The following is a 15,806-nucleotide window of genomic DNA, read 5'->3' on the forward strand; positions in this document are numbered from 1 at the left end:
TTGTGTCAAATTAGTATATTATTGCTTAAGAAGTCTGATCCTGAACTGTGCAGCTTGCTCAGCAAGTAAAAACGCTACACAAATGTTGACAACCTGATATTGATCCCTAGAGCCCATATAAAGGTAGAAAAAGAGAACCCAACCCCACAAAGTTGTCCTTTGACCCCCATATGCATGCTGTGGCACACACTGTCCCTCACACAATACATCTGCTACTAATAATATTTAGTTTTTTTAAAAGTCTGATCTCAATTCACTCCTATTTTGACTTAGGGTTCAAATAAAACCAGTGGTTATAAGCAACAGTGGACTAAAATCTTGGGGTCTTGTAAAGAAACTTTCCGAGTCCAGCTTGGAAGATTGCTAGCACATATTTTGTCACCAACCCATACTGTCCAAGAAAGGAAGCAAATACTTGAAATAGTTCATGAACCAGCTCATCAAGATATACTTCGAGACTGCCTTAGCCCATCCCCTCAAGTAAGTATCTTAGCATTTGATAAAGCCTTTCAAAACAAGAATGAAATTAAACTGCCCCTGTTGTCAGGAGTATACTTTTCTTACCAGACAGATGTAATGTGACGTCTTCCCTCTCATGCTTATTAGGCTTGATTTGACTTTTCTATGGTCATTTCCCAGTTATTTCCAGGACTTAGATTAGAAATTCTGTATCTGAGTTCTTAAGAGTTCTTATATGGTTATTTGTCATATTGTAAAGCTTTTTCCTTTTAAAAATACATTTTGAATTAAAATCTAATTATATTACTCTCCCCACTTTTTTTTCTCTCTCAAGTCCCTTCCTATTTCTCTCTTCCCACACTCTAACTTAATAGCCTTTTCCTTGGATTATTATTGTTCCATATATGTGTGTGTATATATGTGTATAAATATATAAACACAGCTCTCTGTGTCTGTTTTTGTTGTTAAGAGCTCTTTACTCTTCTGTTCTCTACTATACAGCTTGTCCTCTAAAGGACTGCTCTTCATGCCTTTTGTTAGCTGCATGCAAGCTTTCTTCTGTTGGCTTTCTCCTAGGGTTGGAAAGCTCACAGCTGCTTTTCCCATTCAACTCCTTTGTAATGAATTCTCTTCCTTTTAAGATAGTTCTCCTCACTGTCCCTTGCAACCTCTTCCATCAAGTCTCCTTTGTCTACCTTGTATTTCTCTTAATCCTTCCTTCTTTTAGTACATTCAGAACATGTCTTTTGAGAACCTTCACTGAAAACTTTACTTTTATACACTCGTTATTTTATAAAGATTTACAACAGATTGAGTTTCTTAAGTCAGTTTGTTTTGTTTTGGTTTTTAAGGTGGAAACTGTTGTCCAGACCTATCTTAAACTTGGGGACTAAAGTGATCTTCCTGTCTTTGCCTCCTATGATGTCAACTTTTTGAGAGCTGAGAACAAAAAAAGATCTTTTTACATGTGTCCTAACACCTTTTCTCATCAAAAAACAATTGATCAAAGGATAGTAAAATGAGATAGTATTTGAAAACATCAGGTTTTTCTTTGTTTTGTAGCCCAGATATCCAGATAGCAATCCTTCTGTCTCTGCCTACAAATGCTGAGGTCTAAGCCACTGTTCCTGGTGGCTTTTTTCTCCAGGTATCTTTTTAAAGATAGTTTAGAATGTAATTGAATACTAAGCTGAGATAGTTTTAATGTAAAACAAACATTCCTTTTAAGACACAGGGAAAATACCCCAGTCATACCACTTTTCTTTATTTGCCAACTTTTCAATGCTTTTACTCTCGTAGCATCTGTTGCTTTTCCTCTTTTGGTCAGATAGCAGCTGTCTTCTGACTACTTTAAAATGCTGCATTAAAATAAGCTTTGCTACTTTCACTGTTGCATATGTTCATCTTAGGCTCTTAGCAACATGATGTGATTCAGCATGTTGGCTTAAATATCAACTAAGATGTAATCATTTCTAGACCCATTTGTTGACATTTAATTCTATTCACAATTTAAAATGCCATAAAGCCAAATTCAGTAATGTTTGTATCATTGAAGATTTAAAGGGCATGTGTTTATTTTGTCGGCATAATTATTGTTTAACATGTATGTACACGTGAAAATCATATGTGATAGATATTGTGTGGAAGGCCCACCCAATAAAATTTGATTTAAGTTTGCACTTCAAAGGATAGTTGTCATCACCTTAACAACTCCAATCTTGGCTTTAGGTCTGTCTGCTCATAGACTGGCCCACACCAGTCCTCCCCTGACATTCGTGTGGATCTCATGAGACACAGGATCTTACTGCCTTGAGTTTCTTGCCTCTTCTTTTCCTTGAGAGGAGTCAGTTTTGATGAGCTAGGGACAGTCTTTTGTTCCTAAAATCTTACTATTTTCTGAGTGAAACTTAAAGGAAAGGGGATGGAGACATACTTTTACTTTAAGGTTAAAAGACAGTTTCTTTTCTAGTTCAGTGTTTTTGTCTTTTCTTTTATACCCACTTCATTTTCTGTTTTTCTTAACAAATTCTCCCTGGAAGCTGGATAACTAGATTGCTTCATTTCAACCATTTATGAAAAGTTTCTAATATACACAGAGAATAGTATGATGAATACCACATAAATGATATTCAACATAGATTTAATATTTGATAGTGTCTTTCTTACACTGGCAATGCCATTTCTTTTTCTAATTTATTTAACAGTTTATTAAAGTTTGTAGAAGTTATGACATTTTCTAAATTCTTTTTTAAAACACTTACTTTCTATTATTAAAACAAATAAAATTTTTTATTTGTTTTAGATATTAGGAATATCTAATATATAATTATTTTATTTACCCTATCATGTTTTTACAGCTATATTGAAGTTGACCCAACTAATTTTAGAAATATAATTAAATTTATTATTAAGTAATTTAAATGGAAAAAATAAAAATTTTTTGTAACTAAAGCATTATAATTTTTTTTAAAGCATGGAGCCAAGTTGGTTTTGTATTTGTCAGAGTTGGTACATAATCATGAAGATGAGTTAAATAAAGAAGATATGGACACAGCAGAACTGCTTATGAATGCTTTAAAATTATGTGGCCACAAGTGCATCCCTCCCAGTGCCCCTTCCAAAGCAGAGCTCATTAAAATGATCAAAGAGGTGAGTCAGAGTTGTTTTTTAGGAAATCCTGCTATACACTCTTCACATGGTGACAGAAAGATTTTTTTCACTGTTCGTAACATTGATGATGAGCTTGCAATTATTCTTTCATTTTTACCACAAGAGTTTTTGATCAGGAAACTAAAAAACAGACTTATTTTGAGGAGCTTTCTATTCTTTGGTTCTTGTCATCCATTATCTATAGCCTTCAATGAAGGAAAGATTTTTTTAAGATTTATTTATTTTATGTGTATGAATGTTTGCCTGCATGTAAGTCTGTGTATCACATATGTGCAGTGACTTTGGAGATCTGAAGAGGAATCAGAGTCACAGGTGGTTGTGAGTCATCATGCAGGTACTGGGAAATGAACCCCAGGCCTTGACAAGAGCAGCAAGTGCTCTTAACCGCTGAGCCGTTTTTATATCCTGATGAGCACAGATTCTGTAGGGGCAAGCAAGTTGAAACATACCTGAACTCAACAGGCTAAGGAACATACTTTTCTGTTCTAATGTCAATGGCTCAAACTATACAAAAAATAAAGAGGGAAATTATAATGTTGTTTAAGTGGCTTATTACAGTCTGTTGAGAGTAATAAGTTTTCCTTTATTAACTTGGTTTCAAAATTACTTTGTTAAGCCTAGTGCCAATATTATATGAGAAATAACAAGTTTTGGGGCTCAGAATGTAGATCAGTGTATAGAGTGTTCACCTAAAGGGCCTGGATGTAGTGGTATACACTATAATCCCAGCACTAGAGAGGCCGAGGCTGGAGGATCAGGAGTTTATGGTCATCCTTGGTTACATAGTGAGTTCAGTGCCAACCTGAGATACATGAAATTCTGTCTCAAAAAAAAAAAAAGAAAAAAAAGAGAATAAGTTTTATACAATATTGTTGAATTTTTTAGGAACAGAAGAAATATGAAAACGAAGAGAGTGTGAGTAAAGGAGCATGGCAGAAAACAGTTAACAATAATCAACAGAGGTGAGCTGCAGTGTCTGCAAAGTCCTGCCCTCCAGAAGTCTCCAGTTCTCTACAGCAGGCCTTTTTTTCTTTTGTTTGATTTTGGTAACTTTTGAGGCCACTTTTTTTGTATGTATGCATATGCATTTACATCTGTGTGTGTTTGTATCTGTGTGCATGTGTATGTACATATGTTTTATATATATACATATATGTGTGTGTGTATATATATATACATATATATATATATGCTGGAGATGAGACTCAAGTTCTCATACTTGCTAGTCAAATGCTATACCACTGAGTGTACCCCCAGCCCTCAGATGTACTACTACAGTATTATTTAATGTTCCACAGATACTTAACTTTGGAACAATCTTGTTTAGTCTCTTTCAGCGGCTCGATTTAAAATCCAAGGACATATCTAAAATAGCTGCAGATATCACCCAGGCCATATCTCTCTCCCAAGGAATTGAAAGAAAAAAGGTGATTCAGCACATCAGAGGGATGTACAAAGTTGACCTGAGTGCCAGCAGACACTGGCAGGAGCTCATCCAGCAGCTGACACATGACAGGTGTGTACTGGGAACACATCTGGTTCAGCTTTTATAAATGATGTTAAATACTATTTTCACTATAGAATTCAGATTTGTTAAACTAGTTAAGGAAACATTTTTTATCTAATTATCATTTTTGCAATCTTTAAAAATAGTCACATGAACTTCTTTTAATTCTTGTAGCAAAACCTAAAGGCAGTAGCTCTTTCAAATAGTAAAATTGACTTCAATTTTAAAATGTGGTTTTTTTTTGCAAAAGGATAGAAAAATTGTCAAAAGAGTGTAGTTAAGAGTGTAGTTAAATGTAGTTAAGAATTAGATCTTTTTCTATCTTAGACTTTATCATATGATTTTAAAGATGCATTACCAGGAGGCTAGAAAGGTGCTTTGGTGATTCAGAGTGCTCATGCTCTTGCAGAGGACACATTCAGTTCCCCAGAACTGTCCTGGCAGCTCACAAGCCACCGTAGCTCCAGTTCCAGGAGATCCAACGCTCTCTTGTGGCCTCCTCAGGCACTAGGCACACATATGGTCTACATCCATACATGCAGAAAAATGTTCATACATGTATAAATAAATCTTTTTTAAAAGATGAATTGTTAACTGAGTAGTGGTGGCGCACGCCTTTAATCCCAGCATTCGGGAGGCAGAGGCAGGTGGATCTCTGTGAGTTCAAGGCTAGCCTGGACTACAGAGTGAGTTCCAGGACAGGCTCCAAAGCTACAGAGAAACCCTGTCTCAAAAAAACAACAAAAAAGTGTTTAATTTTATTTTAGTGATTAAAATAAAATTAATGTAGCCGGGCAGTGGTGGCGCACACCTTTAATCCCAGCACTCGGGAGGCAGAGGCAGGCGGATCTCTGAGTTCGAGGCCAGCCTGGTCTACAAGAGCTAGTTCCAGGACAGGCTCTAGAAACTACAGGGAAACCCTGTCTCGAAAAACCAAAAGAAAAAAAAAGAATAAAATTAATGTATCATTCTTTATATTTAATTAAGATAGCTAGCTACAGTCAGACGTGATGGTGCATGCCTTTAATTCTAGTACTTTGTTGGCAGAGGCAGAAAGATCTCTGATGAGTTCAAAGCCAGCTTGAACTACTTAGTAAGTTCCAGGACAGCCAGAGCTACAAAGTGAGACTCTGTCTCAAGAAAAAAAAGAAAAGAAAAAGAAAAAAATAGCTTATTAGCCTGATTTTGAGTACTAAAATACACACTAATGATTATATAATAATGGAAATTACAAACAGAAATAATTATTCTTAGAAAGTTTATAAAATAGCACTTGCGTAACATGTGCTAAACCCTGAGGTCAATCCCCACCCCCAAAATTTTTTAAGTAGCTGAAATTAGGAAATTGGTGTATATATTTCTACAGAATTGATAACATTCTCAGCTAAGTGTAACAAAAAATTGGAAAGAATTCAGTGGTTTGAATTTTAATTTTAATGGGTGCTTATTATATTTAATGACAAAAAATAAGGAAATTTGTTTTCAGAAAATCTGTTGAAGAATTAATATTTTCATGCATAAATATAAAGTATAATTCCATTATACCTGAAGTTTGAAAGAGCAGAAAGCATGAGTACTCTCTTGATGTACATTAGACTTTTTAAACAAATTGAAAATACTTATTACTCACAGAGGGCAATTTGCCTTATTTGTTTGTTATATGGTCCTTTGAGACAGAGTCCTATGTCACCTAGGTTGGCCTTGCACTTCCTGTGTAGCTGAGAGGGGCTTTGGACTTAATCTTCCTACCTGTAGCTATCAATTACAACTGTGAATTTGATTTTTAAAACCATTATTTACTATAATTTTTTATTTAGATTTTTTTCTTGTACCAATATTGACAACAGGACATTAGCAGACATGTTAGCTGTTGTTATTCAGAGCTTTGGTTGTGGTGTACCCTGGAACGGTGCATATTTGGAGCCCTGCAAATATTCCTTGCTCTGGAAATATTTTAGTGAGTCTACCCTAAGGAAAGGATACAAAATGCAGAAGGCAGCAAATTAATTGGGAACAGCAAAGGAATAGTAACAGTAGCATGGCTAGAAACATTATGACAGAAAGTAATGTTCTAAGTAATAGAATTAAGGATGTTTCTTGAAATCTGGTTTCTAAAAAAATGTACTTACTACAGTTTTACTTTTTTCTTTCATCTATTATCTTAAATTTTAAAAATGTGACATATACTACAAAAAGGAACTAACTTTTATCAGTAGAAAAAAATGGGAACTCTAAAAAAATTAATTTGGAGAAAATTTTCCATTAGCTAGTAACCATGTTAGGTATAGTGTGTTGTATAATGCTGATAAAGTTCTGTGGTAGAAGGGACACATCTTTTAAAACTGGTAGTATATTTAACATGGAAGGGGGCAATCTCATGAGGCCTCAATGCTATACAAAGAACTACAGACAACTAAGGAATACTGAGAGTGGGAGAAATAGTTTCCTAATACCAAGTGGTCATCTCTGAAAATATACACACAAGTAACATGATGGAGACTGAGAAGGTTATATTTATATGTTTAGGAGAGAGGGGGATGTATAATAACAAAAAGAGACCATGAATTTAAAAGAGCAAGGGAGGGCCTGTGGGAGGGGTTGGGAGGAGGAAAGAGAAAGGGGAAATGATGTAATTATAACCAAAGAAATTTTCTTTACATTTTGGAACAGAAAATAAAATTTAGTAGATACAGGAAAATAGAAGCAGCCCTTACTCCAGAAGGGAACTTGGGAACTGGACTCAGGGGCAGTTCTCATTTTCTATGTTAGTCTTTATCTTATGTATATGTTTCCCCTAATGTACAAATTGCTGTTTTGTAATTAAACAGGCACTTTGCGTTTATTTACTCAGTCTCTATGATTTTAAGGCTATAAGTAAGTCCGTGGATAACCACTAAGATGTTTTATTTCAACTTGTAGAGCAGTCTGGTATGATCCAATCTACTATCCCACTTCATGGCAGTTGGATCCAACAGAAGGGCCAAACCGAGAGAGGAGACGTTTGCAGAGATGTTATTTAACTATTCCAAACAAGTATCTCCTTAGGGACAGACAAAAGTCAGAAGGTAATAGTAATTTTGGCCGTGACCTGTAGCTATGTCAGGTAACTAGTTCCTAGATAAATGTGTACTTTTTTCTCAACAGGTGTGGTCAAGCCACCACTCTCTTACCTATTTGAAGACAAAACTCATTCTTCCTTCTCCTCTACTGTCAAAGACAAAGCTGCAAGTGAATCCATAAGGTAGATCTGAGTACATGCCTTCCTTCACTTTTTGATAATTGGTAAACAAAATTAGCTCATTGTAGGCTTTGTGCAGTGTCGGTTTCAGATAATGCTGTGATGTTAGGAAAGTATTAAACAAAAGAGGCTTGAGACAGGACAAGACTGAAGAGCAAACTCCAAATGCCATTTCTGACATTGGGGCTTAATGGACATCAGTCATCGTGCTCTGACCCTTCCTAGCATATGTATTATATTGTAGCTGGCTTTCTAGTCTGTAAAGAAGATAGAGCTGCTGCTGGTGCCATCACAGGAGTGGAATTTAGTGACAAATTCCAGTTCCTTCTCTGCCTACCTGCCTGATCGTGGGCATGTTACTTAGCCTCTCTGCTTCACTTTCTTCACTTCAGAAGTAAAGGGAATGATTATATACAAGCTTTCATAGTATTATTGAATGTGTCGGTATGCATTAGTTTTGGCAGTGTTGCCATATTCTTGTGGTAGTTATTATTATTGTACCTATTTTATAGTTAGAAACATTAAATGACAGTGCCTTCAGAACAGAAATTTTCTAATCCCAATGTCCCTGGTTTTCCTAAAAACAACACCAAAAACTAGGTTTTTATCCCACATTGAAATATCAATGACCTAACACAGTGTCTAGTTGCTTACTGAAATTATGAAACATTGGCATATTTTAGGTAGCTAAATCCATATATTCTACAGGCAGCTGCAGTAATCCCTAGACTTTCCTAAAGATTCCCATCACTTCTGCTCTGATGAGTGTTATATAATTAGCACAGGATCATCATTTGGGTTTTGACATGACAGCTTATGCTACTGAAACTCTAGTCTGCTTTGCATTAATATTTTACTAGATTAAAAAGCTTGAAGTCTAAAAATTGGGAAAAATTGAATCATAGCAATTTTAAACATGTTTTGACAGAGTGAATCGAAGATGTATCAGTGTTGCACCATCCAGAGAGACAGCTGGGGAATTGTTGTTAGGTAAGCTGGCTTTAAAAGAATTTTACTCATAGTCACCTTTTCTTAGTTTATTCTTAAATAATTTGAAGTATTTTTCATGCAGAGGTAAAATTTTTTTAACATCACGTAGGTAGCTTTGCTTTGACATTATAAAGACAGCCTCACTTACCCATGGGGCCCAAGTGGATGCTCTAAAGCAAAGATAGTACTGTTTTCCCATGTGAACATACCACGATAAATAAAGATGAATTATAAATTAGCCCCAGAAACAGGTTAACAAAAATAATTAACAAAATAACAACACCACATAAAAGTTCTGTGAATATGAGCCCTCTCAAAATATTTTATTGTACTGTCACCTTTTTACTTAAAAGTACAATTTCATGTCTTCTCTCTGCATATGTGAATAGCCAGCATCACTACTCTTGCCTTGCCGGAGACATTATTAAAGTCAAATAAAAGTTATTTGGTCATAAAGTATTCAACATTGTTGAAGCCAACCTAATGACCAGCCGGTGGCTGACTAGTAGACCTGGATACACAACCTGAAGACATGGTTCATGTTTCAGATAGGATGGAGCAGCTTGGGACTAGATTTCATCATGTACTTAGAGTAGCATGATTAAATATTTAAGAAATATTTACTTTTTTATATTTTCAATGGTATGTTTTCAGATAATGGTTGACTATAAGTAACCCAATCCTTAAAAAACAAAACCAGAGTCAAGTCCAGTTGTCATCAGAGAGGCTTCATCAAGCAACTGATGGAAACAGATACAAAGACCCACAGCTAAACATTAGGTGAAGCTCAGGGAATCCTGCAGAAGAGGGAGAGAAAGGATTGTAGAAGCCAGAGGGGTCAAGGACATTATAAGAAAGCTCAGAATCAACTAACCTAGTCTCATAGGGATTCACAGAGAGTAAACCAGCTAACAGGGAGCCTTCATGAGACTGACCTAGGCCCTCTGCATATGTTACACTTGGATAGCTTAGTCTTCTTGTGGGACTCCTAACAGTGGGAACAGGAGCTGTCTCTGGCTCTTTTGCCGGCTTTAGCAACCCTATTTCTCATACTTGGTTGCTTTGCCCAGCCTTAGTGTGAGGGGAGGTGCCTAGTCTTACTGCAATTTGATATCATATTTGGTTGCTATAAATGGGAGGCCTGCCCTTTTCTGAGTAGAAATGGAGGAAAAATGGATGGGGGGACAGAGGGGAGGAGTGGGTTATGGGGAGGACAGAAAGGAGGGTAAACAGCATCAGGTTGTAAATAAACACAAAACCACAATAAAGGCAGGGGACTACTCTAATGAATATGAAGAAATGGCATTTTCTGAAAGTACATGTTCAAAATTTTTTTATTAAGTTGACTTTCTAGGTGAACATTTTTATATTCAGTCTTTCCTTTTACTACATACAATTTAGATTTTTCAAGTTAAAATCTGTTGATGTAGTTAAATTTTTCACTATTTTAACAGAGACTTCAGCAAGTAACAGAGTAAAGCCAATCAGTGTGCTTGTACTATAAGAAGGTAATAGTAGAACTAGCCAATAGCCAGGTAATATTGATACATGCTTTGTATTTATATATATTCTAATTTTATTTTTATAGTAATTTTGGAAATTCAGCTCTCACATTCCCTTTTTAGTAAGAAACCTAAGGCACAGGAAGATTAATCAACTGAGATTTTATGAGTACTATTTTAAAGTATGTATGGAACTGTTTCTAGCTGCTTGTTTTCAAACTCAAGCAGGAGGACTTCAGCGGTCCCCACCCTTCACCAAATAGAACAGTGCACACATACTTTCAAACCCTTCTGTCCACTTACTTCCTGCAGGTAAATGTGGAATGTACTTTGTGGAAGACAATGCTTCTGATACAGTTGAAAGTTCGGTGAGTGGAGGATTGAGTTTATGTTTACTTAAACCTAGGAAAAATTTTAAAACTGTGTAAATCCAATATAGTGAAAGAGCTAGCTCACCCATTATTACTCTGTGTGTAGATGGATGTGGATTACAACCACTTTCTAAAAGGTCCTTTTAGAGGAAAGACTGTTGTCTCCTCTTCCTTTTAGCCTAGGTCTCAGCAATTAGAGTTAGGGTTCAAGTTTAAGCACATTTCTATTATTTAGTGTCATTCCTCCTCATCAGTGTCCTGAGCAGCAACAAATAAATGCTCCTTGCCACTCCCAGTTCACAGTTGAGTATCTTTGCTATCAAAAGAAAAGAAAATTTTTGTATAATTGAATAACTAAGCATATGGATGTCTATATGGATAAGTAATAATAAAAGATTCCTCTGGGTATATTAGTATTCGTCATAAAAATATTACAGATAAATGCAGCTAAAGCTGAGTCAGGAAGCTTCTCTTAAATGAGAACGCTTGCCACTAGTGAGCAGAGCAGACCCGAGAAATTGCTGCTATCAAGAAAACATGCTTTACTCTATTCTTTCCCAAGCTTTCTCAGGCTTTCTGTGGATTCAGCCATCCACGTTGAGCACCATTCTGTAGTGAGGGGCTGCACGCAGGCCTGCTTTTCGTCCTGCCCGGCTTCCGGCCACCTGGCTAGTTTATGTCCCGAAATAACAACACACAAATTGTATTCTTTTAAACACTGCCTGGCGCATTCATTAGTTTCAGCCTCTTACTCACATCTTGACTAACCCATATCTAATAATCTGTGTAATACCACAAAGTGGTGTCTTACCCGGAAAGATTCAGCATGTCTGACCTGGTGGCTGGCTTCATGGCGACTGGCTCAGAGAGGAGAGGCATGGCATCTGTCCCAGAGAGAGGAGGCGGGGCATGGCGATTGCCTGAGGCATCTGCCTGAGCCATCTACCTCACTTCCTTCTTCCTGTTCTGTCTACTCCACCCACCTATGTTCTAACCTATGAGGTCAAGCAGTTTCTTTATTAATTAACCAATGAAATCATCAGATAGATAGAAGACCCGCCTCCATCAGATAAAGCTTCTCGGTATTCTATAACCTTAAACAGATCTAGAAATAGTCTTTGTTTTTTATTCCTAAATTTTGTCTAACATATGCAGTGTTATATAATGGGAGGTTTTTCAGATAGTCTTATCTTTTTGTTATGGAAGAAAGATTGTGTATTTTGTTTTGATATTTAAAGCCAAAATAGCTAGTTTCGTGTAATGGAAAATACTTTTGTCTGCTTCCTTTGTCTTAGAACCTTCAGGGTGAGTTAGAGCCAGCATCTTTTTCCTGGACATATGAGGAAATTAAAGAAGTTCACAGACGTTGGTGGCAACTGAGAGATAATGCTGTAGAAATCTTTTTAACAAATGGCAGAACACTCCTGTTGGCATTTGACAATACCAAGGTAAATCCACCATTATTAGAGTTGTAACTGTTGAAGTGTTTATGTAACCAATGATGCTACTAATCATCTGAAGCTTAATTAAATGAAGATTAATTTTCTTAAGTTGGTACTCTGAATTATATAGTGTATACCTTATATCTTAATAAGATTAAGATAAGGTTAATAAGGTTAATTAAGGAAGTCCTTAGTTTTATAAAGATTCTCTCTGACCTCTGAAATTTTAAATTTGAAGTCCCCAAAGTGACTGAAAGGAGTAGCTAGTACTTGCTCAGGCTGTGGTCCATTCTTCACATGCCATCACTTGCTTCACAGGCCTACTTTTGTGGAAAGCCTAGGAAAGAGTTACATGTGCTGGCCATCACCAGCTTGTCCCTGCATTCCCTTCTCTTACCTTTGGTCCCTTAGGTTCTTGTAGCACGGATTCTAACTGGTTTTAATAAATAAAACCTGGAGTCAGATATCAGGGGGTGAAAGCTGAAGGATCAGAGAAACAGTGTGGCCAGCCACTAGAGAGACCTTTTACCTCTACCCGTGCTCAGACTAAAGGGATGAGCCTGTCCTCAGATTGCCTCCTCCTCAGACTGCAGGGGCTGTCCTCAGATTGCATCTGTCTCCACCAAACATCAGAGTGCACATGGCTCTTGTCTCCTCCCAACTTATATTTTCTCTGCCAGCCATATCCCTTCCTGTCTCCACCTCCCTAGTGTTGTGATTAAAGCCATGGAACTCCCAAGTACTAGGATTAAAGGTGTGACCCACCACCACCTGGCCTCTAGTAGTTCTGTACTCTAATCTCTAGGCAAGCTTTATTTGTTAAAACACAAACAAAATATCACTACAGATTCTCTCCAAAATGTTCCACTCTTGCTTTCTTCTTGTCATTCTGTCCAGGTCACCAAGCCTCTGCTGCTAACTCTGTGTTCCTCACCTTATTTGTCCCACCAGAAGCATTTGACACACTGGCTAGCCTTTCCTTTTCTCTCATGACACCTTCCTTTCTAGACTCCTGGGTTTCCACTTTTACCCCTCATCAGCTTCCCCACTCAGCATGTTTGCAGATCCTTCTTGAGTAGTTCATGCTCATTCTTCGGACCTCATCTATCTCATGGCTTTCAAAGAAAATTATGTTATAATTTTCAAGTTCGATGTCAGTGCCAAGGCCTCTACCCTGCACATCTTACCCACTTATTTAACTCTGTTTTGCTATTTCCACTTGGAGTTAGCAGTTGGTATCTCAAATTAAATGTAAAGATTCTCCCTGAAAATAACCTTCCAGTTTTCACTCTTTCCATTAATGGAACCTCTGTTTCTCTGTTACCCAAACCAAAAACCTTGAGAGTATCCTAGTAGTTCCTCCCACCCTGCATGTCTACTTCGTCCAAGCATACCCATGACCTGATTAAACTTCTACAGTTTAATCTGAGCCACCATCATCTGTCACTAAAAGCTTTTATAGCAGCCTCCTAACTGACCCAGCTGATCAACACCCACCCCTCAGTCTGTTTCATTTCTCTAGTCAAAACTCTGTAGCTACTTCTCAGGCGACTCACTGAAAGTCAAAGCCATTTCAAGAGCCCGAGAAAGCCCCAGGTAGTCAAGAACCTTATTATCTTCTGACTTCATCTGCTATTCTCTCCCTTACTCATACTCTATCCATAGTGGTTTTCTTCTCCTTGAATGTATCAGACACTGGTGCTGCAGAGTCTTTGTACTTAACTGCTGCCTGGAATGCTTCCATAGAATTCCCAATGACTCAGTCTGTCACTTTTTTCAGGCCATTTGATGAAGTACCTCTTCAGCAGAGTCCTTACTGTACCAAACAGCATCCCCTCCCTCTTGACCCTGACTATAAAAATAGCAGTGTCTCAGTCACTGTTCCATTGCTGTGAATAGACACATGACCATGGCAACGCTTATAAAGGAGAGCATTTAGGGCTTGCTTACAGTTTCAGAGGTCTAGTCCATTATCGTGGCAGGGAGCGTAGCAGCATGCATGGTGCTAAAACAGTAACTGAGAGCTATATCCTGCTACACACACATGCACACAGAGAGAGAGAGAGACAGAGACACACAGAGAGAGACTGGGCCTACCATAGACTTTTAAAACTTCAGAGTCCACCTCTAGTGACATGCCTACTACAAAAACCCACACCTCCTAATCCTTGTAATCCTTTCAAACAGCTCTATTCCCTGGTGACCAAATTTCTAAACATATGAGTTTATGGGGGCCATTCCCATTCAAACAACTACAAGCAGCCCCTCTATTACCCAGCATCCCTGCCACCTTTACAGTGTTGTCTCACTCCACAAGGCTGCTTAGTCCCCAGCACTGTGCTCTCCCTGCAGAATATCTAGACTTGCCTTTGTTCTATATCCCATTGCCTGTACAGGACACTATTGACATGTTGGTGTCATGTGCTGGGAGAATGACAGCTTTTTTCTTTCCAGAGTTAGTACACACTCTGTTACAAATTCCTATCCATCTATTTTGGTGTCAGCATTTGGCAACCTTTGATTTTAGGTGACAGTTTCAGTTGTTAGCACTGTGTTTCTGTCTGTCCCTACATTTTCTCTTTCTTGTCATTTCCATTCTGCCTTACTTCTCATTGTCACATCAGGAGCTCTTTCTACTCCTGAACATATAGACTTTGAGGTGGGTTTTCCAAACCTATTGAGTTTCATTTGTTTATTTTGGAAGACTCAGAAAACCCCTTTTATATGACAGAACTTTTATTAATCTCTGAAAAAAGTTTCTATGGAACTGGGATGTAGCTCAGTGGTAGAATGTTTGCATAAAACGAACAAGGTCCTGGGTTCAGTACAAAAATCACAAGAGTTGAGAGATTGATCCTATTTGCTTTCAGTAGGTACTGAGTTTGTATCCTGCTTACATGGGACATTGTATTTAATTCTTGTCAGGTAAACATTATGACCTCCATATTACTGATATAATACTGGCTTGAAAGGTTTAACAGGAACACACAGACCAGATCTGTTCTGATGCAGTCAGTCTGTCAGTGCAGAATACCACTCTGTCTACACCATCATGCTGCTGCACCTTTATTGAATATTTTGTTTTTAGTATCTATGTCTGAGTGACTTCTGTGCATAACCTTTCCCTGGGAATTTTGAGCAGATAACACAGAAATTTCTGCCAGATAATTTTACTAGCAGATGTATCCAGCAGTAAGGCTAATGACTGATAGTCTGCCTCTGGAAGGAAACTGCAGTTAGAGTGAATGCAGATATATTCCTTGGAAGATTTCAGGTTCTCTAGGGACATATCAATAAACTTAAAAATATCTTTTTTTCTCCTTCCCTTTTAGGTTCGTGATGATGTATACCAGAACATTCTCACAAATAACCTCCCCAATCTTCTGGAGTATGGCAACATCACTGCTCTGACAAACCTGTGGTATACTGGACAAATTACCAATTTTGAATATTTGACTCATTTAAACAAGCATGCTGGCCGATCCTTCAATGATCTCATGCAATACCCTGTGTTCCCCTTTATCCTTTCTGACTATGTTAGTGAAACGCTTGACCTCAATGATCCATCTATCTATAGGTAAGTAAAAGCATCACATTTTGGGTCCACCTACATGCTGAATTTATGCC

The 15,806-nt window shown here is 37.5% G+C and overlaps 1 protein-coding gene across 6 annotated transcripts in view; it reads left to right on the forward strand.

Annotated features, from left to right (window-relative positions):
• Lyst (lysosomal trafficking regulator) overlaps positions 1-15,806 on the forward strand; it is a 154,138-nt gene that overhangs the window by 102,086 nt on the left and 36,246 nt on the right. For all 6 annotated transcript variants that reach the window (XM_038335429.1, XM_038335432.1, XM_038335428.1 and 3 more), the window contains 10 exons: positions 274-480; positions 2,932-3,108; positions 4,015-4,091; positions 4,457-4,645; positions 7,556-7,701; positions 7,781-7,877; positions 8,803-8,864; positions 10,679-10,734; positions 12,033-12,185; positions 15,512-15,756. In XM_038335429.1, coding sequence (XP_038191357.1) covers positions 274-480; positions 2,932-3,108; positions 4,015-4,091; positions 4,457-4,645; positions 7,556-7,701; positions 7,781-7,877; positions 8,803-8,864; positions 10,679-10,734; positions 12,033-12,185; positions 15,512-15,756 — 1,409 coding nt within the window. The remainder of the gene's footprint in view (positions 1-273; positions 481-2,931; positions 3,109-4,014; positions 4,092-4,456; positions 4,646-7,555; positions 7,702-7,780; positions 7,878-8,802; positions 8,865-10,678; positions 10,735-12,032; positions 12,186-15,511; positions 15,757-15,806) is intronic.

Source organism: Arvicola amphibius, chromosome 6 (genome assembly GCF_903992535.2).
Source record: "Arvicola amphibius chromosome 6, mArvAmp1.2, whole genome shotgun sequence".
Taxonomy (NCBI): domain Eukaryota; kingdom Metazoa; phylum Chordata; class Mammalia; order Rodentia; family Cricetidae; genus Arvicola; species Arvicola amphibius.